Source organism: Lonchura striata, chromosome 7 (genome assembly GCF_050655825.1).
Source record: "Lonchura striata isolate lonStrDom1 chromosome 7, ASM5065582v1, whole genome shotgun sequence".
Classification (NCBI taxonomy): domain Eukaryota; kingdom Metazoa; phylum Chordata; class Aves; order Passeriformes; family Estrildidae; genus Lonchura; species Lonchura striata.
This window is the reverse complement of record NC_140709.1, coordinates 1,355,902-1,379,974: the sequence shown is the minus strand read 5'-3', so window position 1 is coordinate 1,379,974 and position 24,073 is coordinate 1,355,902. Positions and strand designations below refer to the sequence as shown.

The 24,073-nt window shown below is 44.5% G+C and overlaps 1 protein-coding gene across 1 annotated transcript; it reads right to left on the bottom strand.

Moving 5' to 3' along the window:
- Positions 1 to 1,130: 1,130 nt before the first annotated feature.
- PRPF40A (pre-mRNA processing factor 40A) lies at positions 1,131 to 24,071 on the bottom strand. Its single transcript, XM_077784864.2, has 26 exons — positions 23,694 to 24,071; positions 20,629 to 20,766; positions 18,543 to 18,623; positions 17,232 to 17,262; positions 16,994 to 17,016; positions 16,229 to 16,306; positions 16,042 to 16,152; positions 15,048 to 15,168; positions 14,579 to 14,603; positions 12,687 to 12,959; positions 10,684 to 10,792; positions 10,356 to 10,420; positions 9,003 to 9,167; positions 8,600 to 8,708; positions 7,989 to 8,139; positions 7,756 to 7,889; positions 7,086 to 7,200; positions 6,885 to 6,976; positions 6,663 to 6,779; positions 5,812 to 5,949; positions 4,935 to 5,030; positions 3,429 to 3,515; positions 3,221 to 3,317; positions 3,059 to 3,120; positions 2,325 to 2,459; positions 1,131 to 2,127 (listed from the first exon to the last, which is right to left on the bottom strand). Exons 1-26 carry the CDS (start codon positions 24,054 to 24,056, stop codon positions 2,035 to 2,037), a joined length of 3,009 nt encoding a protein of 1,002 aa, XP_077640990.2. The 5' UTR covers positions 24,057 to 24,071; the 3' UTR covers positions 1,131 to 2,034.
- Positions 24,072 to 24,073: the final 2 nt, after the last annotated feature.

The following is a 24,073-nucleotide window of genomic DNA, read 5'->3' as shown; positions in this document are numbered from 1 at the left end:
TCCTGGGAGACACCTGGATCAGCTCCAGGAGAGAAATAAAATAAATGGGGATTAATATTTGCCAGAAATGCACTCAAAACAATTCAAATATTTAAGGCCCAAACAATTTGAATTTTAAGATCAAATTTAATTTTTAAAAGGGTTTAATAAAATTATTCTGAGGAGGGAGATCAGGATTAACCAGCACAGCCATGGTTTCAACATTGATGGACACGGTTAAAAATCATCCAAAATAATCCAGTGATTCATCAAAAAGAATCAATTTGGCTAAAATTCCTTCCAGTTCCCAGGAGAGAAGGCAGAGGTTGGGAAATAGGAAAACACCAAAAACAAGCTGGAAAAATAAACCTGAAGCAGGCTCAGCTTAAGCTGAGTTTCTTCCAGCAAAGTGAATTAAGATGTTAAGAAAACCCCACCACTGGACTAACTGACATTCCCATTTTTTTTATTTTTAATGGAAAAATCAAGGCAAACCTCTTACAGGTGATATTCCCCGAGGAACATCTTTCTCCTTGAATTTGTGTGGCTGCAAGGGAAGAAGAGCTCTGGGAGAAGTTCCTCCCTGCTTACAAACCCTCGGGACCTGTCAGACTCCAAATCCTCCTCTCAGCTCCCAGGACCTGCTGCCCTCCTGTTCTCCAAACCCTGCAGGGAAAAACCTGGAATATTCCAACCTGGATTTCCACACCAAACACCCATGGATAACAAACCACCCCCCCACCCAAGCCCTGTTTGACCAAATCCAGGTGTTTATTCCCCAGGCAATGGGTGATGAGCAATGACCCTTCAGGAGGAAACAGCAGGACTGGGATGTGCTTTCCCATCCCAAACCATTCCAGAAAATTCCAAAGCATCCCAGGAAAAAATGGTTACAACCTCCTGCCTTTTATATTTCAAATTAACTCGTTTCAATTTCACGGTGTTCTTAAGGATTCTGAGCCTTGTAACCACCCCAGCCACAAAATTCCCAGGATAAATGGATCCTTATGTGTTTATGCACTGGTAAAAGTGGTCAAAATTCAGGGAAAAACTCCTGAAAAGGAATCTGGAAGTCTTCAAATCAGGTTTTACGAGCGAGTCCGTGGCTCAGAGCTGTACAGAGTATTTAAGGAGAAATAAATACCAGTACATGCTAAAAGACAAGGTTTAATCATCGATAAAAATGTACAAAAATATTCCAAGGACAGCGGCTTCCCAGTTTTCTCACCGAGCAGGGCTGGGGGCACCTCCCTGAACGTGCAGGGGCTGGAAAACGGGGCTGGAGCTGCTCCCTCCTCCCTCCTCTGGCTGTGCAGGTACATTCTGCAGCAGGTTCTTAAGGCAACACATGGAATTGCGTTTAACATTGGATTTTTATTCCTAAGTTTTCCGAAGGGGGAGAGAAAAGGTGGAGAGAAACGCTGGAGTAACAGCCAGGGCTGGGCCGGGATTTTGGGAATGCCGAGGTGCTCGTGTCCCACACGCTCCCTCTGCTGGCACAGCAGAATTCCCAAACACGGCATTCCCTGGCATTTGGGATCGATGGAGTCGGGACTTGGACACGGATCAATCTTGGACAAAAACCCCAGTGCCAAACAACCCCAAAATCCAGGGGATTGCAGAACACATCAGGACATGGATTCCTTACTCCTGCTGCCTTCCCAAAAAAAAAAATCCTACCCAAGCAAATCCAAAGAACGAAAGCACAAGGACTTAAATCAGGAGTTTTTTCCCCAAAGCTGAGCTGGGCTCTGCCCAGGCAGCCCAGGGTTGTTCCCTGCCTTGGGAAGGACACGGGAAAGTGCTTGGGGACACTGCTGCCACCTCTGTGTCCCCTCCAGGGGATCCCATCCCGCCCCGCAGCTCCAGGCCAGGCACAGCTTTGCCCTCAGAATTCCATGGATTTTTCTACTTTTGACTGGATTGAAGTGGTAAAAAACTAAAAGCCACCCTTGTTGTGGCCACGGGCCACGGGCCACCGGCCCCAGGGCCTTGCCCACACAAGGCTTGGTTTTATTTTGCCACCTGTAAACGTTTTTGGTATCAAGGATCTTCTCATTGATCTTCATCCAGCTGTTCCAAAAGAGTCCTCCTCTGTTTTTCCAGCTCCCCCTCGCTCAGCTCGCTGCCAGAGGTGTCCCAGTTTCCCTGAGGAGAGATGGGGCAGGGTCAGGATGGGATCCAGGGAGGCTCCACGCTGGGACACCCAGCCAGAAACCCCCAAATCCCAACTGGGGCACGGCACAGAGCTCCAGGATCCCCAAGTGCAACCTCTGCCCTTTCCCAGAGCAAGGCTGCAGCCAGCAGAGCCCAAAGCAGCAGGAAGAACAGGAAGCAGAGCTTACGGAATCTTTTCCAGGCCGTTTTTTAGTGGGGGATTTATGCTTGGACTCGGATCTCTGTCTGGCTCTTTCCTTCTCACTGTCCCTCTCTCTTTCTTTCTTGTCCTTCTCTCGTTCCACATCGGATTCTGGCGAATCCTGTGGGGAAAAAAAAAAATGGGAATAGTGAACATTAATGTTGAATATTTTGAAGTCCAACTTCCATTTAAAGAATTGTAGAATCACGGAATGATTTAAGTTGGAAGGGACTTTAAGTCTCATCCCATTCCACCTCTGCCGTGGGCAGGGACACCTTCCCCCATCCCAGATTGCTCCAGGTTGTCCACCCTGGCCTTGGGCACTTCCAGGGATCCAGGAGCAGCCACAGCTGCTCTGGGCACCCTGTGCCAGGGCCTGCCCACCCTGCCAGGGAGAAGTGAAGCTCTTGCTGCATTTTGGATCCTTTTGCTGCTCTTGTGCAACTCGGAGCTTCCAGCACGACCCTGACACTCAGGCAGGCACAAGGAATGGTCGGGATCCTTCCCAGCTCCCTCCAGCAAGGAGAACACCTGGATTTGCCAGGCAGCTCAGGCAACTTCACCTGGAGTTAAACCCTCCACATTCAGCAGTTTGAGGTGGTTTACAGAGTTGTTATTTTGGCAGCTCCCCCCTCCACCTTGATCCCAGTTTTTCTCCAGGAGCATCCAGCTGGGGTGCCAGGCTGTCCATAACCCAACTGCAAACTGGGCTCCACTTACCGACTTGTGCCTCCTCTTCTTGCTCTTCTTCTTGTGTTTTTTGGACTTCTTGTAGCTCCTCTCTGCAGCCACAGGGAGACAGAAACCCCCCAGGAATCAGTGGGTAAATCCCACAGGAGAAGAGCACAGCTGGTGTAAAGCCAATCCCATCCCACCCCGTACCGGATTCGGCGCTGGAGGAACGCTCCGACACCGACCGCGACTCCGAGCGCTGCCGCTTCTTCTTGGAGTGGCTGTCGTCATCCTCGGACTCCGAGCCCTTCACACACAGCCCAGGGGAGAACCCCAGTCAATAATTCCATGGCATTCCAACCAGGAATGGGAATTCCAGCACCATCAGTGCAGAGGGAGGGGCTGCAGGGATACTCACGGAGCGGGAACGGGAGCGCTTCCGGTGATGTTTTTTGGATTTCTTCGAATGTTTCTTGGTCTTGGAGTGGTGGTGTTGACACTCGTGCTGTGGGCAAGGCAAGGAGGGGAGAGCTCGGAATTCCAGCAGGGATTGGCCTTGGAAAGGCCCTAAAATCCCAGCTTGTTCCACCCTGGGTAAGGAGAACTTTCCCAGAGCGGGGTGCTCCAACCTGGCCTTGGACAGCTCCAGGGATGGGGCAGTGACATCCCAAAACCTGATGGGATCTTTCTCCTCATTCAATGGTAGAACCACCTCATCATCTCCTACAGCACATCCCAAAAATCTGATGGGATCTTTGTCCTCATTCAATGGGAGAACCACCTCATCATCTCCTACAGCACATCCCAAAAATCTGATGGGATCTTTGTCCTCATTCAATGGGAGAACCACCTCATCATCTCCTACAGCACATCCCAAAAATCTGATGGGATCTTTCTCCTCATCCAAGAAAGTTGGGAAGGGTTAAAAACTCCATCATCACTATTTCATGGCAGAACCACCTCATCATCTCCTACAGCACATCCCAAAGAACTGATGGGATCTTTCTCCTCATCCACAAAACTGGGAAATGTTAAAAACTCCATCATCACCATTTCATGGCAGAACCACCTCATCAACTCCTACAGATATCCCAAAACTCTGATGGGATCTTTCTCCTCATTCAATGGGAGAACCATCTCATCATCTCCTACAGAACATCCCAAAAAACTGATGGGATGTTTCTCCTCATCCACAAAAGCTGGGAAAAGGTTAAAAATTCCATAAAATCAGCATTTAATGGGAGAACCATCTCATCATCTCCTACAGCACATCCCAAAGAATTAATGGGAGGTTTCTCCTCATCCACAAAAGCTGGGAAAAGGTTAAAAATTCCATAAAATCAGCATTTAATGGGAGAACCATCTCATCATCTCCTACAGCACATCCCAAAGAATTAATGGGAGGTTTCTCCTCATCCACAAAAGCTGGGAAAAGGTTAAAAATTCCATAAAATCAGCATTTAATGGGAGAACCATCTCATCATCTCCTACAGGACATCCCAATAACTGATGGGATGTTTCTCCTCATCCACAAAAGCTGGGCAAAGTTAAAAACTCCACAATCACCATTTCATGCCAAAATACCTAAAAATGGGCACTGCTGGCATGTTGGAGCTGCAATAAAGGCAGCCAGGAGCAGGGAAAAACACCTGGATTCCCATGGATCCGCTCCCTGGATCCAAACCCACCCCTTGCTCTGCCTAATTGGAAATTATAGAATTAAAAGGCAAAATTTCAGTTCAAATTCTTCCAAACTGTGAGAAATGGAACAAAACCCCCAAGTGTGAGAGCTGAAAAAATCAAATTAATCTCCTGATACCACTTTATGGAAAAAATCCCATTAAATCCTTCCCCTTCCCACTCAATGTAGAAATAATTTTTCTTGTTTGTTGTCCAATGACTTCAAAAATAAAGGAATAATTACCTCAAGTACATGAAGGAAATCCTTAAATATTCTTTTCCTTTCAGATTCCAGGGTGATGTCTTCAAATGCTGGTTCCTTCACAAATCTGTCTCTGATCTGTCAGGAAAATTAATTCCATTAATTATTAATTTATAAAAATAATAAGGCATAATAAAAGTAATAATAAAAATAAGACATAAATAAGAACTAAAAATAAAACTAAAACTCTGAATAAATAAGGAAAAATAAAAACAATAATAATAGAAATATTAAGAAATCATAAAAGTAAAAATAAAAATAAATAAAAATATATAAGAAAAATAAGAATAATAATAGAAAAATGAAAAAATAAAGTGAATAATTTTTAAAAATAATTTTTTAAAAAAATTATTTTTACCAGTTGAAAAGCCCCTGAAGTGCTACAAGGCTAAACCTGCAATCCCAGATTTCCAAGCAAATCCCGAATTTCCAGCGTTCAGGAAAGCTCTAACTCATGGAAACATGGAGAATCCCACTGCTTTCCCTGCACATTCCATTTAAGCTTAAAAAACCCCCAAATATTTATATAAATTATCCTTGGAAAGTAAAGATTCTCCAGGGTATTTTACCTAGGACGAAGTTTATACTTCTAAATAATTTCAATTAACTTTGGGGCGGTTGTGGCATTTTTTGGGGGGGTTTTGGGTTTTTTTTTCCCAGTTCTTTTAGGATGTTTGTGTGTCTAAAGGATGAAACTTTTCCCACCCAATTTTCCTGAAGGAACCACGGGTGTTTACGGGGTTTTGAAGCCCCACCAGCAGGACCAGGGAGAGGCTGGCGAAGATGGGTTTTTTTAGGGATTAGCAGGGAGCTGTCTGGGAATTTGGGAATGTTTTTCCCAAGGGATTCTCATCCTTACATCCTCCCAGACAGCATCCAGCTCGATGGGGGGGGTGGCTTGTTTCAGCATGCTCTTGAAGGCTGATTCCTTCCTCTTCATCTTCCGCGCCTCCTCCTTCTCCCGCTCCCGCTCCCGCGCTTCCGCCTTCTCCAGCAGCTGCGGGGATCCAAGGGAAGGGAAAGAATTCCATTTATTGGGATTTCTGCACACTTCACCCTCACGGTTGTGTCTGAATCACTCAGAAATAAATTCCATTTATTGGGATTTCTGCACACTTCACCCTCACAGCCGTGTCGGAGTCACTCAGAAATAAATTCCATTTATTGGGATTTCTGCACACTTTACCCTCACAGCCGTGTCTGAGTCACTCAGAAATAAATTCCATTTATTGGGATATCGGCACACTCCACCCTCACGGTTGTGTCTGAATCACTCAGAAATGACAAGGAAATTAATTGCTTTTCCCGTACTTAATTAATAACAGCTATGATATTAAATTACTTCATCAATAATTAATCAATTCTGTATTTTTCCAAGCATGGAATTGGTGTTGATGAAAATCAAATGATGCAAAATTGCAGAACCAGCCAAATCAGGAGGAATTTTAATGTACAAACAGGAGAGCATCACTGAATTCCTATCCCAGAGTTCCTCAAGTTTAGGAATGTTGACTGCTCGAATTAAGGTTTATTTTTATTTTGGCAACTGAAATGAGTTAAGTAACCCCAAATAACAGAATATTCCTCAAATATTATGGAATTAGTTAGAAAATAAACCCCAATTTGTATTTGGAGAAGGGATTTTCCATCCTCATTACCCAGCTATCCCAATTAATTAATTAATTAATTAATGTATTAATTAATACTTACACTGTTGAAAGCCAGCTTGATGTTCCCTGCATCCAACGTGGTGGCTCTTTTAGTGGAGCTGATGACAGTGACAAAATCCTCAAAGGAAGTGTTCACTTCCACCACAAATCCTTTATCCTGGAAAAAACAGCTCCTTTGGTGTGAGGGACATGGGGAATTCCTCCAATTCCAAGGAAATCCCAGCTCCCTTGGATGGGAAAGGAGGAGCCAGGTAATGCTCACCTTTAAGATGTCTTTAATTATCTTCTTCTCATCGTGGTAACGAGCTTTTAAATCCTCCACGTAAAACTTGAACAGGTCAAGTGCGGTTGATCCTGAGGGAGGGTTTAGTTAAGGCACAGGTCAGGTTTAACCCCAGAGCAGCATTTTTAGGTGCTGAGGAACAGGAATAATTGCTCAAATCCCAGGATTTCCCCTCCTTACCAGGCTGGCCGAGCATGCTGGTGAACCTGATGTCGGAGCTGATGGCTGGGTACAATTCCATCCAGGAGGACATGGAGTGCAGCTGCCCGTGCTCGTGCAGCTCATCCAGAAACAGCTGCAAAAAATGAGGGAATTCAGCCATTCCTCCAGCTTCTCCCTGGTACCAGCTGGGATGGATTGGCTGGGTAACTGGAATTCCATTCTTGTTCCAATAGGATTGAAAAATCCCCTTTTGTTGTTCTTCTTGCTTTTCCCCACCACCTACAACGTTCCAGCTGCATCTACTTCCCATCCAGGCCTATTCCCTCTGATTTTTCCCTACTTTTCTAGCTCTCCAAGTAGAGAAAATGCACAGTCCCAACTGGGATGGATTGGCTTGGTAACTGGAATTCCATTCTTGTTCCAATAGGATTGAAAAATCCCCTTTTTTTGTTCTCTTGCATTTCCCCACCACTTAAAACGTTCCCGCTGCATCTCCTTCCCATCCAGGCCTATTCCCTCTGATTTTTCCCTACTTTTCCAGCTCTCCAAGCAGAGAAAATGCCACAGCCCCACACCTGAGGCTTTAAACACCCCCTTGAATCAACCCTCAGGAATAAAAAAAAACCCACGTGGAATATCCCATGATATCCCATGGGATTTTTAGGACAGAATCCCAAATTCCACCAACCTGGAAAGATTCCCTGTTTTTACGTTGCCTCCTCCTTTCCCTCAGCAAGCTTTTCTGCTTCTCTTCCTCCTCCTCTTTCTCCAAGGCCCTGATATGTTCCTCAAAACAGATCAGGGCATCCTCCTTATCCATGTCTAGTGAGAACACAGGGAGAAGGGGGGAAAAATCAGGTTATTCCTTCCAAGTCAGGAAGAATCCTCCTCCCCAAAGAATTCCAGAGCCCACGGCCATACTCTGGAGCTCCTCATCCTCGGCAAAGGTGGGGTTGTCCATGAGGTACTGCTGGGCCTCTGACCAGGTGGTGCAGTAGGTGACGTTGGCCATGTTATCCAGGATGTTCTTCAGAGCTTCCCAGTTCCTCTTCCGCAGCTGCTTGGCTTGTTCCTGAGGGGAAAAGTTTCTTTTTTGGGCTCAGTTTGAGGTGGTTTGGACAGAAATGGAAGATATCTAGTGTGCTCTCCAAGAAAATATGAGAGTAATATTTAATTGATACAAGATCATGGAATTCTAGAGCGGTTTGGGTTGGAATGGTCCTGAAAGCTCATCCCATTCCAACCTCCTGCCTGGGACAGGGACCAGTTGCTCCAAGCCCCATCCCTGGACACAAAACAGCACAATTTTTCCATCTTATTATTATTTCAGAGATTCAGAATAAAATCCATCATGTGATTGATTAAAATCCCCCAGAAATAAAACACGCAGTAAAACCAGCAGGAATAAATCTCAATAAACCCCCAAATTTTCCCTACAAGCTGCTGTTTATCTGCCATAAAGCCTGAAGCACAGGTGTGAGGTGTTTGAGGAACAAGTGAGGAGATGCTGGATGGATTTGGAGGGAATTTACCTTCTCCTTCTTGGACAGGAAAAACAGAACATCCTCATAAATCTCCAGCCGGTCCCGCTCGGATATGGCATTCCACACTTCCATCTCCCCAAACATCTGTTCAGCTTTTCTGGGCAAGACAAACAAAAAACACACAACTTCATTTTTATTTCTTGGTGGCTAAATTATCCATCGGTTCCCCTCAACATCAGGGAGGGCTCTGCTCCAAGCAGGAACACTTTTGATAGGAATTCTCCTTGATTTTCCCTCTTGGGAAGTGTTGGTTTTTGGTTTTGTTTTTTTTTTGTGATATCTTTTGAATTTTTCTAAAGGAAGGAAAAATCTAAAAATGGAAGTGGATGCCACTCCAAGCAGTGCATCCCATGAGGATTTTAATCCCAGATTTTCATCCCAAGTCTCTCACTTGTATCTGGTGGTGGATGTCATCTTCTCGTGGTTTTCCAGGAAGCGCTGGAAGGATTCCTTGGCTTCCTTGTACTTGGATCTGGCTTCTTCCTTCTCCTCCTTCTCTGTCTGAACTTTGTAGGCATTAAAGGCCTGCTTCTTTTCACTCAGTTTTGCCAAAGCACTTCCCAGGAAAGGAAAGGAAAGTGCAATGTTATTTATTAATTAAAAAAAAAAAAAATCAGAAAGAGAAGACAATCAGAAAAGGAAAATCAGGGAAAAAAATTAAAATTTGAAAAAGTTAAAGGAAAATCAGAATGAAAAAAGAAAGAGAATTGGAATGAAAAGGAGAATTGGAATGAAAAAAGAGAATAGAATCGGAATGAACAAAAAAGAGAATCAGAACAAAAAAAGAACGAAAATCAGAACAACAAAAAAAAAAAACAGAACCAAAAAAGTGAAAGAAAACAAAAAAAAGAAAATCAGAACAAAAAAAGAAAATTAGAACAAACAAAAAAAAGGAAATCAGAACAAAATAAAATCAGAACCAAAAAAAGGAAATAAAATCAGAAAAAAAAAATCAGAACAAAGAAAGAAAATCAGAACAAGAAAAGAAAATCAGAACAAAATAAAAAGAAAATCAGAACCAAAAAAGGAAAGAAAATAAAAAAAAAAGAAAATCAGAACAAACAAAGAAAATTAGAACAAAAAAAGGAAATCAGAACAAAATAAAATCAGAACCAAAAAAAGGAAAAAAAATTAAAAAAAAAGAAAATCAGAACAAACAAAGAAAATTAGAACAAACAAAAAAAAGGAAATCAGAACAAAATAAAATCAGAACCAAAAAAAGGAAAGAAAATAAAAAAAAAAAGAAAATCAGAACAAACAAAGAAAATTAGAACAAACAAAAAAAAAAGAAAATCAGAACAAAATAAAATCTGAACCAAAAAAAGGAAAGAAAATCAGAACAAAAGAAGAAAATCAGAACAAAGAAAAAAAGAAAATCAGAACACCAGGAAAAAAAAGAGCAACAAAAAACCAAGAGCAATCAAAAAAAGTAGAAAAAAAACCCAAGAAAATTAAGTAAGGAAATCAAAACCAGAAAGCAAAAGGCAACAGGTTTGAATACTTCAGATTTGAGATAAAATCAATCTGGACATTTTAATCCCCAAATCAAGATAAAATTCCACACTCCTTCCCAATAAAAATGAAGCAGTTGGAAGCATTTCCTTATGGAGGAAAGGAAGGCAATTCCCTGCCAATGGCACAAGTGCAGGAGTATCTGTTGCTGACAGAACTTTGGATTTTTTGGAAGTAAATTCCCTAAATTTGTGGAATTCCCTAAATGTGGAATTAAAGAAGGACTCAGTACCTGTATCTGGGGTCATTAATGATCATTTTCATGGCCTGCTCCCAGGAAGCATTGGATGGAACTCGCTGTGAAAACAGGAAATTATGGATGAATCAGACCTGGAATTAACATCCAACACTGAACAATTCCTTAAAATCAGCCATGGGGAAAAGAAAAAAGAACATTTGATTTTTAAGCTAAAAGAACATTTCACTGCCATGTTCTTTTCCTTCATTTCCTCAAGAGTGAGGAGTTCTTCCCCAAGAAAATCAAGTAAAACCTGGCAAATAAAATGGAATTAAATCCAGGTGTTGTAGTGCAATAAAACATTAATAACTGGCCCAAATACCTTTTCTTTTAACAGTTCTTTAAATGCTTGTTTGGCCTCTTCCTTTGTGTTCCACGTGTAGGTTTTTTTAACTGGTTGGGCATCCTCATCCTCCTTCTTTGCAGCAGCACTAAAACAAAAAGAGTTTTATTGTTTCAACATTTTTTCCTAAGTTAGAGGCACTGAAGAGTCAAAAACCACCACAGAAAGAGTTTTCTAAATAGCAACTCCAAGTAAAAAAAATAATAAAGTCAATAATTGAGACAAAAGCTTTCCCTCCTGCAATTGGCTGCCTGCTAAGGTTATATCTAGAAATTATTCTTAAAAATATAATGCTGAAGTTCAGCAGGAATATTAATATTTTATATAAAAATATAAAGAAGTGCTTAAAAATGGGCTTTTTCTCCTTAATTACATCCTGCTGCCTAAAATCCTTCACAGTATTTCTTTTTTTTTATTTGAATGATAAAAATCCTAAGTTATAATTTTCCACATAAAAGATTTTTCATTATTTAAAAAAAAGGAATCCTGGCTGGAAGAGATAAAAATCCCTCTAGTATTTTATTTTCTTCCAGTGATAACCAATGGCACAGATCCATGGAAAAGGAGCATAAACAGGTGCCTTAATGGCACGCTGGGAAATTCTTACAGATACTGGAAAATCCATGGAATGATCTTGTCACTGATGCTGCTGAGAAATGAAAAACTGCAGCAAAGTCTTGAGGCTTCATGAATTATCTTGGAGCCATGGAATTACTCCATGAATTATCATGGAATCATGGAATTACTCCATGAATTATCATGGAATCATGGAATTACTCCATGAATTATCATGGAATCATGGAATTACTCCATTATTTCCATGAATTATCATGGAATCATGGAATGGGGTGGATGGGAAGGGACAGTAAAGCCCACCCAGTTCCACGGGCAGGGACACCTCCCACTGTCCCAGGCTGCTCCCAGTAAATTATTCATTCCCTTGAAGAACTTGATTTAAGTGTGCTTCCCACAGGTTTGTGGGAAGATCTTGGTGTTTGGGATGGGTATCACGGAATGGGCTGGGTGGGAAGGGACATGAAGCATCATCCCAATCCAATCGTGCCATGGCAGGAACACCTCCACTGTCCCAAGATGATCCCAGTAAATTATTCATTCCCTTGAACTTGCTTTAAAGTTTGTGGGAAGATCTTGGATGTTTGGGATGGGAATCATGGAATGGGCTGGGTGGGAAGTGAGACATGAAGCATCATCCCAATCCAACAGCTCCCACTGTCCCAGGCTGATCCCAGTAAATTATTAATTCCCTTGAACTTGCTTGAAGGTTTGTGGGAAGATCTTGGTGCTTGGGATGGGAATCATGGAATGGGCTGGGTGGGAAGGGACACGAAGCATCATCCCAAGCCACTCCTGCCACGGCAGGGACACCTCCACTGTCCTGGGCTGCTGCCAGTAAATTACTCATTCCCTTGAACTTGCTTGAAGGTTTGTGGGAAGATCTTGGTGATTGGGATGGGAATCATGGAATGGGTTGGATAGGAGGGGACACGAAGCATCATCCCAATCCACTCCTGCCACGGCAGGGACACCTCCACTGTCCCAGGATGATCCCAGTAAATTATTCATTCCCTTGAACTTGCTTGAAGGTTTGTGGGAAGATCTTCGATGTTTGGGATAGGAATCATGGAATGGGCTGGGTGGGAAAGGACATGAAGGATCATCCCAATCCAACAGCTCCCACTGTCCCAGGCTGCTCCCAGTAAATTATTCATTCCCTTGAACTTGCTTGAAGGTTTAAGGGAAGATCTTGGTGCTTGGGATGGGAATCATGGAATGGGCTGGGTGGGAAGGTACATGAAGGATCATCCCAATCCACTCCTGCCACAGCAGGGACACCTCCACTGTCCCAGGTTGCTCCAACCTGGCCTGGGACACTTCAGGGATGCTGGGAACACCATCCCAGAGCCTCGCAGGGAACGATCCCCCCGACACCCCACGCAAACCCACGCTCCCCTGGCACTCACTCTCCCGCGCCCTCCTGCTTGGCCGCCTCCTCCGTGGCGGCGGCCGCGGCGTCGGCGCCGCCGTCCTGCGCGCCGGGCGCGGCGCCGCCCTGGCCCTGCTCCTCGGCCGCGGCCGCGCCGGCTCCGTCCGTGTCCCCCGCGGCCGCGGCCGGGGCCGGGTCCGCCTCGGGAGCGGCTCCCGCCGGAGCGGCCGTGGCGCCGTCGGCCGCCGGAGCCGCGCTCGCGGCGTCCCCGGCCGCGGCCGAGGCGGCCGCCGCATCCTCCGGCTTCGTGCTGGGGAGGAAAGCAACAGCGGTCACCCCAGCTTGAGTAAATGCCAAATTAGATATTGGTAGTTAAAGGTAGAGGTGTGTTAGTTGTTGTAAAAAACTTGAATAAATCACCGGCCTTGAGGCGCTTAGGGATGAGGGGGAAGCGGGGAATGAGGGGTTCAGGGTGAGGGAAAGACTCGGAAAAGGTTTATAGGCACTCAGGGAAAAGGGTGAAAGACCCTCAGGGAAAAGGGCTTGAAGAGACTCAGGGAAAAAAGGGATCTGAAGGTTCCCAGGAAAAAAAGGGAGCTGAAGGCTCCTAGGAAAAAAAGGGATCTGAAGAGCCTCAGGAGAAAAAGGGGCTTGAAGAGCCTTGGAGGAAAAAAAGGGATGAAGAGCCTTAGGAAAAAAAGGGATCTGAAGGCTCCCAGGAAAAAAAGGGTTGAAGGTCTTCAGGAAAAAAAGGAGCTGAGGGCCCTCAGGAAAAAAAGGGATCTGAAGGCTCCCGGGAAAAAAGGGTTGAAGATCCTCAGGAAAAAAAGGAGCTGAGGGCCCTCAGGAAAAAAAGGGATTTGAAGGCTCCCGGGAAAAAAGGGTTGAAGATCCTCAGGAGAAAAAGGGCTTGAAGAGCCTCGGGAACTAAAAGGATCTCAAGGCTCCCAGGAAGAAAAGGGTTGAAGACCCTCAGGAAAAAAAAGGGTTGAAGATCCTCAGGAAAAAAGAGATTTGAAGGCTCCCAGGAAAAAAAGGAGCTGAAGGCTCCCAAGAAAAAAAGGGTTGAAGATCCTCAGGAAAAAAAAGGGCTTGAAGAGTCTCAGGGAAAAAAGGGATCTGAAGGCCCCTAAGAAAAATGGGTTGAAGATCCTCAGGAAAACAGGGTTGAAGATCCTCAGGAGAGAAAGGGCTTGAAGATCCTCAGGGAAAAAAGGGATCTGAAGGCTCCCAGGAAAAAAGGAGCTGAAGGCACCCAAGAAAAAAACGGTTGAAGATCCTCAGGAGAAAAAGGGCTTGAAGAGTCTCAGGAACAAAAAGGATCTGAAGGCCCCTAAGAAAAAATGGGTTGAAGACCCTCAGGAAAAAAGGGACCTGAAGGCTCCCAGGAAAAAAAGGAGCTGAAGGCTCCCAAGAAAAAAAGGGGTTGAAGATCCTCAGGGAAAAAAAAGGCTGAAGATCCTCAGGAGAAAAAGGGTTGAAAAGCCTCAGGAAAAAAAGGATCTGAAGGCCCCCAAGAAAAATGTGTTGAAGATCCTCAGGAAAAAAAGGGTTGAAGATCCTCAGGAGAAAAAGGGTTGAAGATCCTCAGGAAAAAAAAGGGCTTGAAGGAATCCAAGAAAAATGGGTTGAAGATCCTCAGGAGAAAAAAGGGTTGAAGGTCCTCAAGAGAAAAAGGGCTTGAAGAGTCTCACGAAAAAAAGGGCTTGAAGAACCTCAGGAAAAAAGGGTTTAAAGGATCCCAAGAAGGGGTTGAAGCCCACCAGGAAAAAAAGGGGTTGAAGACCCCCAGGAAAAGTTCAAAGACCCTCAGGAAAAAGGTTTAAACTTCCTCAGGAAAGTTTTGAAGACACCCAGTAAAGGCTTAAAGGCCCTCAGAAAAAGTCTGAAGGCCCTCAGGACAAGATTAGCATAATATTAAAAATGTACCTGTTTTCTTCAGCTTTAATCATTGCTAGAGGAAAAAAGGAGAAAAACAATTAATATATAGATTTGTAATAGTCCATATAAACAGGGAGTTCTGGTAATTCTTGATTTAATAAAAGAGAAGTTTTAAATGTTTTTGTTACTATCAAAAATGTTAATGTTTGTGTCCTTCAAAGACTGAAATCAATCAAGATTAAAATAAAGTTTAGAAATGCCATGATAGGAAGATTGGGGAATATAAAAATGACAGGTTTAAAATAATTCTTTTAATCCATGAAAAGGTAGTTCAAAACCCAGAAAGTCAAGATTATTAAACAGAATTTGAAGGAAGGAAATATTTAAACTACTGCTGCCTATTCTTTTTTTTTTCCCACAATTATTCTTTTCCCCCAGCTGATTTTGTTGCTATTTACATCAATAATACAATTAATTAATAGATATTTATAAAAACACAAGTCCAGCAGCCTTTTACCTTCAAGATCCTCCAGCTCTTTGGGTTTTGCCCAGCGGGATTCCTTTGTTTGGGAATTGTAATAATAAGGCTTCCCAGAATCTGATTTATACTCCTTCCAGGGACACTTGGATAACAATTGCTGACAGAGAGAAAACAGATTTTCCAAGGAAAATCTTTAGTAATTCCTTAAATAAGCAATTAAGAACAACATTAAGTAGGATAATTATGGGGCAGAAGACTTTTGGTGTATTAAAGTTGCATTCTTGGAGCTTTTTCTTCCTGAAATTTCTTCCCATTAAGAAAAAAAAAAGGCAACAAAATTCCAAATTTTCCCATTTTTTTCCTTGTGGATTTAGCTTTGCTTAACGTTTATTTTCAGTTCTCAGCTACAAACTTCATATATTCCTCAGGAAAACAGAAGGATTGGCTAAGAAGTGAAAATAAATCACATTGCATCTATTTGATTTTATATTCTCCAACAATAAACCAGGGGAATTCTCAGGAATGTGCTGTGTATTTTAAGAGCATTAATTTGACCAAAATAGCAATTTTTAGGCTTTTTTTTTTTCTTCTCTTAATTATTTCTCTATTACTTCTCTAAAAATAGTGAAAATAAATCACAATGGATCAATTTGATTTGATATTCTCCAACAAGAATAAACCAGGGGAGTTCTCAGGAATTTGTTGTGTATTTTAAGAGCATTAATTTGACCAAAATGGCAAATCTTAGACGTTTTTTTCTTCTCTTAATTATTTCTCCATTACTTCGCTAAGTAATAAAAGTGACACATTTTTAATTTTAAAAAACTATTTAAAAATTAGGAAAATTGAGGAATTTTGGCCACTTTCCACCCTCAGGTTCTCCCAGCGTAAGGAGAAAAATCCAAGTATTTTAGGAACGCTTCTTATTGGAAGAGTTTGCTCCCGTTGCTTCCAGCAGAACTCTCCCTGCTGCAGTTTGGAAATCCCTGTGTTGCCCCAAAATCCCAGAAGGAATTTGGGATTTGGTTACCTCAGCAGGGGTTTTGAGGTCATCTGGCTTCTCCCACGTGGACTGCTTGGTCTCGGTGTTGTAGTAATAAGTTCTTCCATCCGGGGACTTGTGCTCCGTCCACGTGGATTTCTGGGAACGTTCCAAGGGGAATTAGTAACGGTGTGAAAAACGGGATGGAATTCCAGAAAAACAGAGGGATACAAACCTGCTTGGAGTGCTCCTCGCCGGCAGAGCTGCTGCTGGTGGAGCTCTGCTGGACTGTGGACACCACGGGATGTGTTGTCTGAGGAGGAGACAAAGCAGGCCTTGGGAAATTAATTTCACCCCAATATCCTGGATTTTCCAGCAGCACAGGGAGCCAAATTCACACATGAAGTCAGTATTTTGCCCAAAACCCTCCTTTTTTTGGGAGCGGGGCTGCTCATTTGCACATTCCCAAGGGCCTGATTCCCACCAGGAATCAGTGCAAGTGAAGGGTCAGAATACAATGAGCCCAAGCCACAATTCCAGCAGCACTCCCTGTTCCCAAATCTTGAGGAAAATTTGCTTCAGTGGCTCCCTGAGCTCGCTCACTCCACACTTCTGCTGCTTTCCGTGGCCACTTTTCCCAGGAATTCCCTGGAATCGTCTGCATCCACTTACTGTGGATCCGGGATTGGATGTGGCCATGGAAAACTGGATTTCCTGACAGGCCAATGGGCAGGATGGAAATCTCATGGAAATAATGTGGATGGCATCTATTCCATAATAATTAATTTAATAAAAGAATCTATTAATTAATAACTGGGACAAGGCCCACAGATTTCAAAGAACAACCAAAAATTTGGAAAAATGCAGGGGAAAAGAGGGAGAGGGAAAAAGAAAAGGAGGAAAAACCTGAATTAAGCTTTTCCTTGAAATCCCTAAAGCCAAGTTTGCCCCACACACCACACTGGAATTCCAACCTTCTGGAACTGTGCTTTCCACATACCTGAGTCCCAGGAGGGGTCACTCCTGAAAAATAAATAATTAAAAGTTAATTAAAGGTCTGGTGGCTTCATTTTTTCTAAAAATTCCACCATGTGTGCAAAGAAAAAAAACGTCCTGGGCACCAATGGAGATTCCAGGACTGAAATGCCCCACTCCATTTTAGAGAAAAGTGGAATTTTTTTAATGTTTCAGCTGACTTTGGTTAAATATTTTGAAATCATATCAATTTGTTTACTCACCTACTTGTGCATCCATGCTGTTCACTCCTGGCTGTAAAAATAATTAGATTAAAACAATTAAATGTTTAGACAAAAAAAAATTTAAATAATTAATTCCCAAGGAATTAAGTCCTAAAATAAATCCAATATTCATTATCCAAACAAGGCCTTTCTGCCACAAAAGGCTAATTCCTTAAATAAGGATTCCTGCTTCCCTCTTAATTATTCCTGTTCCTTAAATAAGCAATTAGGAACAACATTAAGTGGGATAATTATGGGGCACAAAGCTTTGGGTGTATTAAAGTTGCATTCACGGAGCTCTTCCCGTCAAGGAAAACAAAATCAACAAAATTCCAAGTTTTCCTATTTTTGCCTTGTGGATTTAGCTTTGGTTAAGGTTTCTTTCCAGCTCTCGGCTACAAACATCAAATATTCCTCAGGAAACCAGAAAACTTGGTTAAAAAGTGAAAATAAATCACACTGGATCTATTTGATTTGATATTATCCAACAGGAATAAACCAGGAAATTTCCAGGAATTTGTTGTTTGTTTTAAGAGCATTAATTTGACCAAAATAGTAATTTCTAGGAATTTTTAATGTATTTTAAGAGCATTCATCTGACCAAAATACTGATTTTTAGGAATTTCTCTGTTTCTAATCAGCACAGCAAAGGTTTGTGCTCAGCACTACAAGAAATTCCATAGGAATTTAGAGATTTAAATCTGCACGGGAAAAGGAAACATAAAAATAATTTATTTCTAAATTGAAATGGCTGGAACTGGTTTTAAATGAATCTTCTAGGCTCAGGCTAAATTTATTTCTTAAGAATAGGATTTAATATAATTTTTTTCCCCTCAGAGATTTCACCTGTATTTTAACTTTTCTCTCTCCATTTCCACCCAGAGAATTTCTCATTCCTTGAGCCATTCCAGAAATTTTTATACTCAGCTGAATTTTGGGAACTTTTAATTAAAAAATCTCTTTCTAATGGATTCAAATCTCTTTAATATTGAATTACAACTCTTAAAAAAATACAATTTAAGAGAAAAGAATCTCTTGGTCAGACAATTTAACAATCCAAGGTCACAGTGATTCCTGCCAAACTCCAGGAAGTGAAGGGTAAGGAATGAAAGGAAAACTAAAAGGAAAATCACAAAAATCTTATTTTACAATCATTCGAGAGCTACATAAAACTCCACTGTAATGAAAAATACATTTAAAATTGAAATTCTTATTTTCTAATTAAAGAAAGCAAAGAGTGATCAACAGCAACTGCTAAAATAAGCTTTTAAAAACTAAAAAAAAAACTTTAAAAAAAGCAATGAAACTCACAGGAACCGTGGGCTGCATGGCAGCCTGGGACATGTGGGACATCATCATTCCAGGCATCACCGACTGCATCATTCCAGGCATCTGGAATTCAAGAGCATTTCCCATCCATTTTATCATGTTCTCAACACAAAATACAGTATTTCTATTTAAAAGCCATTATTTGATACTTCTTTTTAAATAAAAAAACTAAACAAAACAACCCAAACATCCCTCTTAGGCATGGAAAAATAAATGAGATTTGTGGGATTGTGATTCCTTTCATCCCATTCCCACTAAATTGGGATATTCCTATAGGAATGGCGTGTCCAGATTCCAAAGTTGGGTAAGAAACAACAAAAAAACCCATTTGAACTCCAAAGGAGGAAGAGCAGATGATGTGGGATGTGATTCCATTCCTGAAATCCTGAGAAAGCAGGAAAGGCAAATTGGGAATGATTCCTGCAGAACTCCAAGGCCACGGGGAACAAAGGAGAGGAGAACTCCCAGGTGTGACATTTACCTTCAGCTTTTTGCTCTCCACCAACCAAAAAGTCCTGAGTGCCTCCCTAAAATATGAAATATTGAAATATTCCCTGGCTAAGAGTGGGAATTGTGGAAAAGGAGGTACAAAAAAAAAGCAGAGAAATAAACCAGATTTTCGCCTTCACTTCCTAATGAGCACATGCAGTGCTAATGAGTCAAAACTCTCAGGTTTTTTTAAATTTTTTTTTATTTTTACCCCAGAACTGCAAACCCCTACTGAAAAAATTCCCACCAAGCCTTTGCTGACCAGTTTGAGGAAAATATGGGTGCTGTGTCCAAGGAATTGCAAAGGAAGAGGAGTTGTCAGCACCTTTGGGTTTTTCCCCATCCCATGGCATCAGGACACAGGGATTGTAAACCAACCTCTAGGATTCCAACAGGAATTCTGCAAAAAAAATCTGTATTTCTTTGGTTTTTCTCTTGCTGTAAACGTTCATGTGTGTGGATGTAGGGATTGGCCAAGAATTAAAGGAACGTGAAGCCTCAAGACAAATTTATTCCTTCAAAGTCTACAGGAAACTTCCAAAAAACATTAATCAATCCCAAATTCTGGGTTGAAAATTAGAGGTGCATTAATTATCTGTTTCCATTCAAAAAAAAAGACTTGACTCAATTCCAGTCTATGGACTGAAAAATAGAGGTGCATTAATTATCTGTTCTCATTTCAAAAAACTTGAATAAATCCCAAATTATGGACTGAAAATTAGAGGTGCATTAATTATCTTTTCCCATTCCAAAAAACATGAATCGATCCCAATATATTGATTGATAATTCAAGTTACAGGTGCATTAATTACCTGTTCTCCTTCCAAAAAACAACTTGAATCAATCCCAAATTCTGGATTGAAAATTAAGAGGTGCATTAATTATCTGTTTCCATTCAAAAAAAAGACTTGACTCAATTCCAATCTATGGACTGAAAAATAGAGGTGCATTAATTATCTTTTCCCATTCCAAAAAACATGAATCGATCCCAATATATTGATTGATAATTCAAGTTACAGGTGCATTAATTACCTGTTCTCCTTCCAAAAAACAACTTGAATCAATCCCAAATTCTGGATTGAAAATTAGAGGTGCATTAATTATCTGTTTCCATTCAAAAAAAAAGACTTGACTCAATTCCAGTCTATGGACTGAAAAATAGAGGTGCATTAATTATCTTTTCCCATTCCAAAAAACATGAATCGATCCCAATATACTGATTGATAATTCAAGTTACAGGTGCATTAATTACCTGTTCTCCTTCCAAAAAACAACTTGAATCAATCCCAAATTCTGGATTGAAAATTAAGAGGTGCATTACACTATCTGTTTTCATTCCAAAAAAACTTGACTCGATCCCAAATTCTGGATTGAAAGTGAAGCTAGAGGTGCATTAATTACCTGCTCCCATACCAATTACTAACTGAAGTCACCAAGGTGCATCCACTCCCTGCTGCCCGTAAGAAGGGTTTTCCCCCGGTTAAGATAAACTCCCAAATTCTCTCCTCTCCCTCTCCCGGGGAGCAGGAGGGATCCCTTTTCCTGAGGGATGGAGCAGGAGCTGCTGGAATTGCCTTACCTGCCCCATCGGGGGTCCCCCCATGGGGGGCATCATCTGCGGCATCATCCCGTGGGGGACCGGGGGCATGTTGGGGGGTCTCTGCCCCATGGGGTGCATCCCCATCGGGGGGTAGTGGGGCATTCCCGGGTGGCCCATCTGGAAAACAACCAGGGAAGAAAATCAGCGGCGAGGCGAGCGCCCCAGACACACCCAGCAGGGGGAAAAGGAGATCCCCTTCCCTGGGCTTTTCAGGGATTCAAACACTCCGAGGGATTTCTGTTCCACGGCTCTCGGAGTTCCTTAGGATAAAACCCGGGCAGAGTTTCCATTTGGGAAATATAGTTAGCAGGAAAGGGAAAAAAAAAAAACCAAATTATTGAAGACACAATCCCAGAATGGTTTGGGTAGGAGGGACCCGAATTCCTCCAGTTTCAGCCTCTGGGACACCTTCCACTGTCCCAGGTGCTCCAACCTGGCCTTGGACACTTCCAGGGATGAGGCAGCCTGGAATTCCACCCCAGGAATCCCCACCCTCACAGGGAAGGAATTCTCCCTTAATTTCCCCACCTTTCAGTTTTTCAATGATTTGTTTATTATCCCAGAAGCCTCCCTGGGGCTGGGTGTCACACAGCAGGGGGAAAAGGAGATCCCCTTCCCTGGGCTTTTCAGGGATTCAAACACTCCGAGGGATTTCTGTTCCACGGCTCTCGGAGTTCCTTAGGATAAAACCCAGGCAGAGTTTCCCTTTGGAAAATATAGTTAGCAGGAAAGGAAAAAAAAAAAAAAAACAAATTATTGAAGACACAATCCCAGAATGGTTTGGGTAGGAGGGACCCGAATTCCTCCAGTTTCAGCCTCTGGGACACCTTCCACTGTCCCAGGTGCTCCAACCTGGCCTTGGACACTTCCAGGGATGAGGCAGCCTGGAATTCCACCCCAGGAATCCCCACCCTCACAGGGAAGGAATTCTCCCTTAATTTCCACACCTTTCAGTTTTTCAATGATTCCTTCCTTGTGTGGGTGACAGGTGCCCAGAGACGGTTTGGGGGGGCAGGGACTCATGCCCAAAAAGCCCCACCTGCACACGAGCAGGAACTCATTCCTTGTGTGGGCACCAGGTGCCCAGAGAGGGTTTGATGGGCAGGGAGTGATGCCCAGGAAGTGCCTCCTGCACAGGACCAAGAATTCCTTCCCTGTGTGGGTGACAGGCAGGGAGTGATACCCAAGAATCTCACCTGCACAGGAGCAGGAACTCCTTCCTTGTGTGGGCTCCAGGTGCCAGAGAGGGTTTGATGGGCAGGGAATGATGCCCAGGAAGTGCCTCCTGCACACTACCAAGAATTCCTTCCCTGTGCGGGCACCACTGCCCAGAGAGGGTTTGGTGGGCAGGGACTGATACCCAGAAAGCCCCACCAGCACAGGAGCAGGAACTCCTTCCCTGTGAGGGTGACAGGTACCCAGAGAGGATTTGGGGGGCAGGAGCTGATACCCAGGAAGCGCCACCTGCACAGGACCAGGAACTCCTTCCCTGTGTGGGTGACAGGTGCCCAGAGAGGGTTTGATGGACAGGGACTGATGCCTAGGAAGTGCCACCTGGAAGTGCCACTTGCACAGAAGCAAGAACTCCATCCTTGCGTGGGTGACAGGCAAGGACTGATGCCCAGGAAGTGCCACCTGCACAGGAGCAGGAACTCCTTCCTTGTGTGGGCTCCAGGTGCCCAGAGAGCTCTGATGGGCAGGGACTGATGCCCAGGAACACAAGCAAGAACTCCTTCCCTGTGTGAGCTCCAGGTGCCCAGAGAGGGTCTGATGGGCAGGGACTGATGCCCAGGAATGCCACCTGCACAGGAGCAGGAACTCCTTCCTTGTGTGGGCTCCAGGTGCCCAGAGAGGGTCTGATGGGCACGGACTGACGCCCAGGTAGTGCCACCTGCACAGGAGCAGGAACTCCTTCCTTATACAGGTGCCAGGTGCCCAGAGAGGGTTTGACAGACAGGAACTGATGCGCAGGAATGCCACCAGCAGAGGAGCAGGAACTCCTTCCTTGTGTGGGCTCCAGGTGCCCAGAGAGGTCTGATGGGCAGGGACTGATGCCCAGGAAGTGCCACCTGCACAGGACCAAGAATTCCTTCTCTATGCAGATGACTGGCAGGGACTGATGCCCAGAAATGCCACCTGCACAGGAGCAGGAACTCCTTCCCTGTGTGGGCTCCAGGTGCCCAGAGAGGGTTTGATGGGCACGGACTGATGCCCAGGAACACAAGCAGGAACTCCTTCCCTGTGCAGGCTCCAGGTGCCCAGAGAGGGTCTGATGGGCAGGGACTGATGCCCAGGAACACAATCAGGAACTCCTTCCTTGTGCGGGCTCCAGATGCCCAGAGAGGGTCTGATGGGCAGGGACTGATGCCCAGGAATGCCACCAGCAGAGGAACAGGATCTCCTTCCTTATGTGGGCTCCAGGTGCCCAGAGAGGTCTGATGGGCAGGGACTGATGCCCAGGAACACAAGCAAGAACTCCTTCCCTGTGTGGGCTCCAGGTGCCCAGAGAGGGTTTGATGGGCAGGGACTGATGCCCAGGAACACAAGCAAGAACTCCTTCCCTGTGCGGGCTCCAGGTGCCCAGAGAGGGCTTTACAGACAAGAACCGATACCCACGAGGTGCCACCTGCACAGGAGCAGGAACTCCTTCCCTGTGTGGGCTTCAGGTGCCCAGAGAGGGTCTGATGGGCACGGACTGATGCCCAGGAACACAAGCAAGAACTCCTTCCCTGTATGAGCTCCAGGTGCCCAGAGAGGGTCTGATGGGCAGAGACTGATGCCCAGGAACACAAGCAAGAACTCCTTCCTTATTCGGGCTCTAGATGCCCAGAGAGGGTCTGATGGGCACGGACTGATGCCCAGGAACACACGCAATAACTCCTCCCCTGTGCGGGCTCCAGGTGCCCAGAGAGGGTTTTACAGACAAGAACCGATGCCCAGGAATCCCACCTGCACAGGAGCAGGAACTCCTCCCCCGCGCGGGCCAGCTCCCCGAGCCCGTTCATGGGTTTGCCCCCGCTGCCCCGGCCCGGCGCGGCACTGACCATGAGCGAGGCGCGGTCCACGGCGGCGGGGCGCATGGCGGGGCTGAGCAGCGAGCCGCCGCAGCGGCCCAGCAGGCGGCCGCGCAGGGGCGGGCGCGGCGCGGCGGGCCCGAAGGGCAGCAGCGGCTCGGGCTCGCCGCGGGGCGGCAGCAGCGGCGCCAGCAGGCTGACCGGCTTCCCCGCCGGCCAATCGGGCCGCGCCGCCAGCCGCGCGCTCTTCGGCGATTGGTCCGCGCCCGAGCCCACCGGCCGCACCGCGTCGCCCGGAGTCAGCTGCATCAGGGGCGGCGGTTTCGGCAGAGAGAACGGCAGAGGCTGCGGGGAGGCGGCGGCGGCCGCGGCGGTGGAGTCGCCGCCGGACATGCTGGCGGGGAGCGGGG

Coding starts and splice junctions, on each gene's coding strand:
- PRPF40A (XM_077784864.2), bottom strand. CDS start 24,056: ATGTCCGGCGGCGACTCCACCGCCGCGGCCGCCGCCGCCTCCCCGCAG. Junction 15,169..16,041: donor ACCTCAAAACCCCTGCTGAG/GTAACCAAATCC, acceptor TCTCTCTGTCAG/CAATTGTTATCCAAGTGTCC. Junction 5,031..5,811: donor TGGATGCTGTCTGGGAGGAT/GTAAGGATGAGA, acceptor TTTTCCTGACAG/ATCAGAGACAGATTTGTGAA.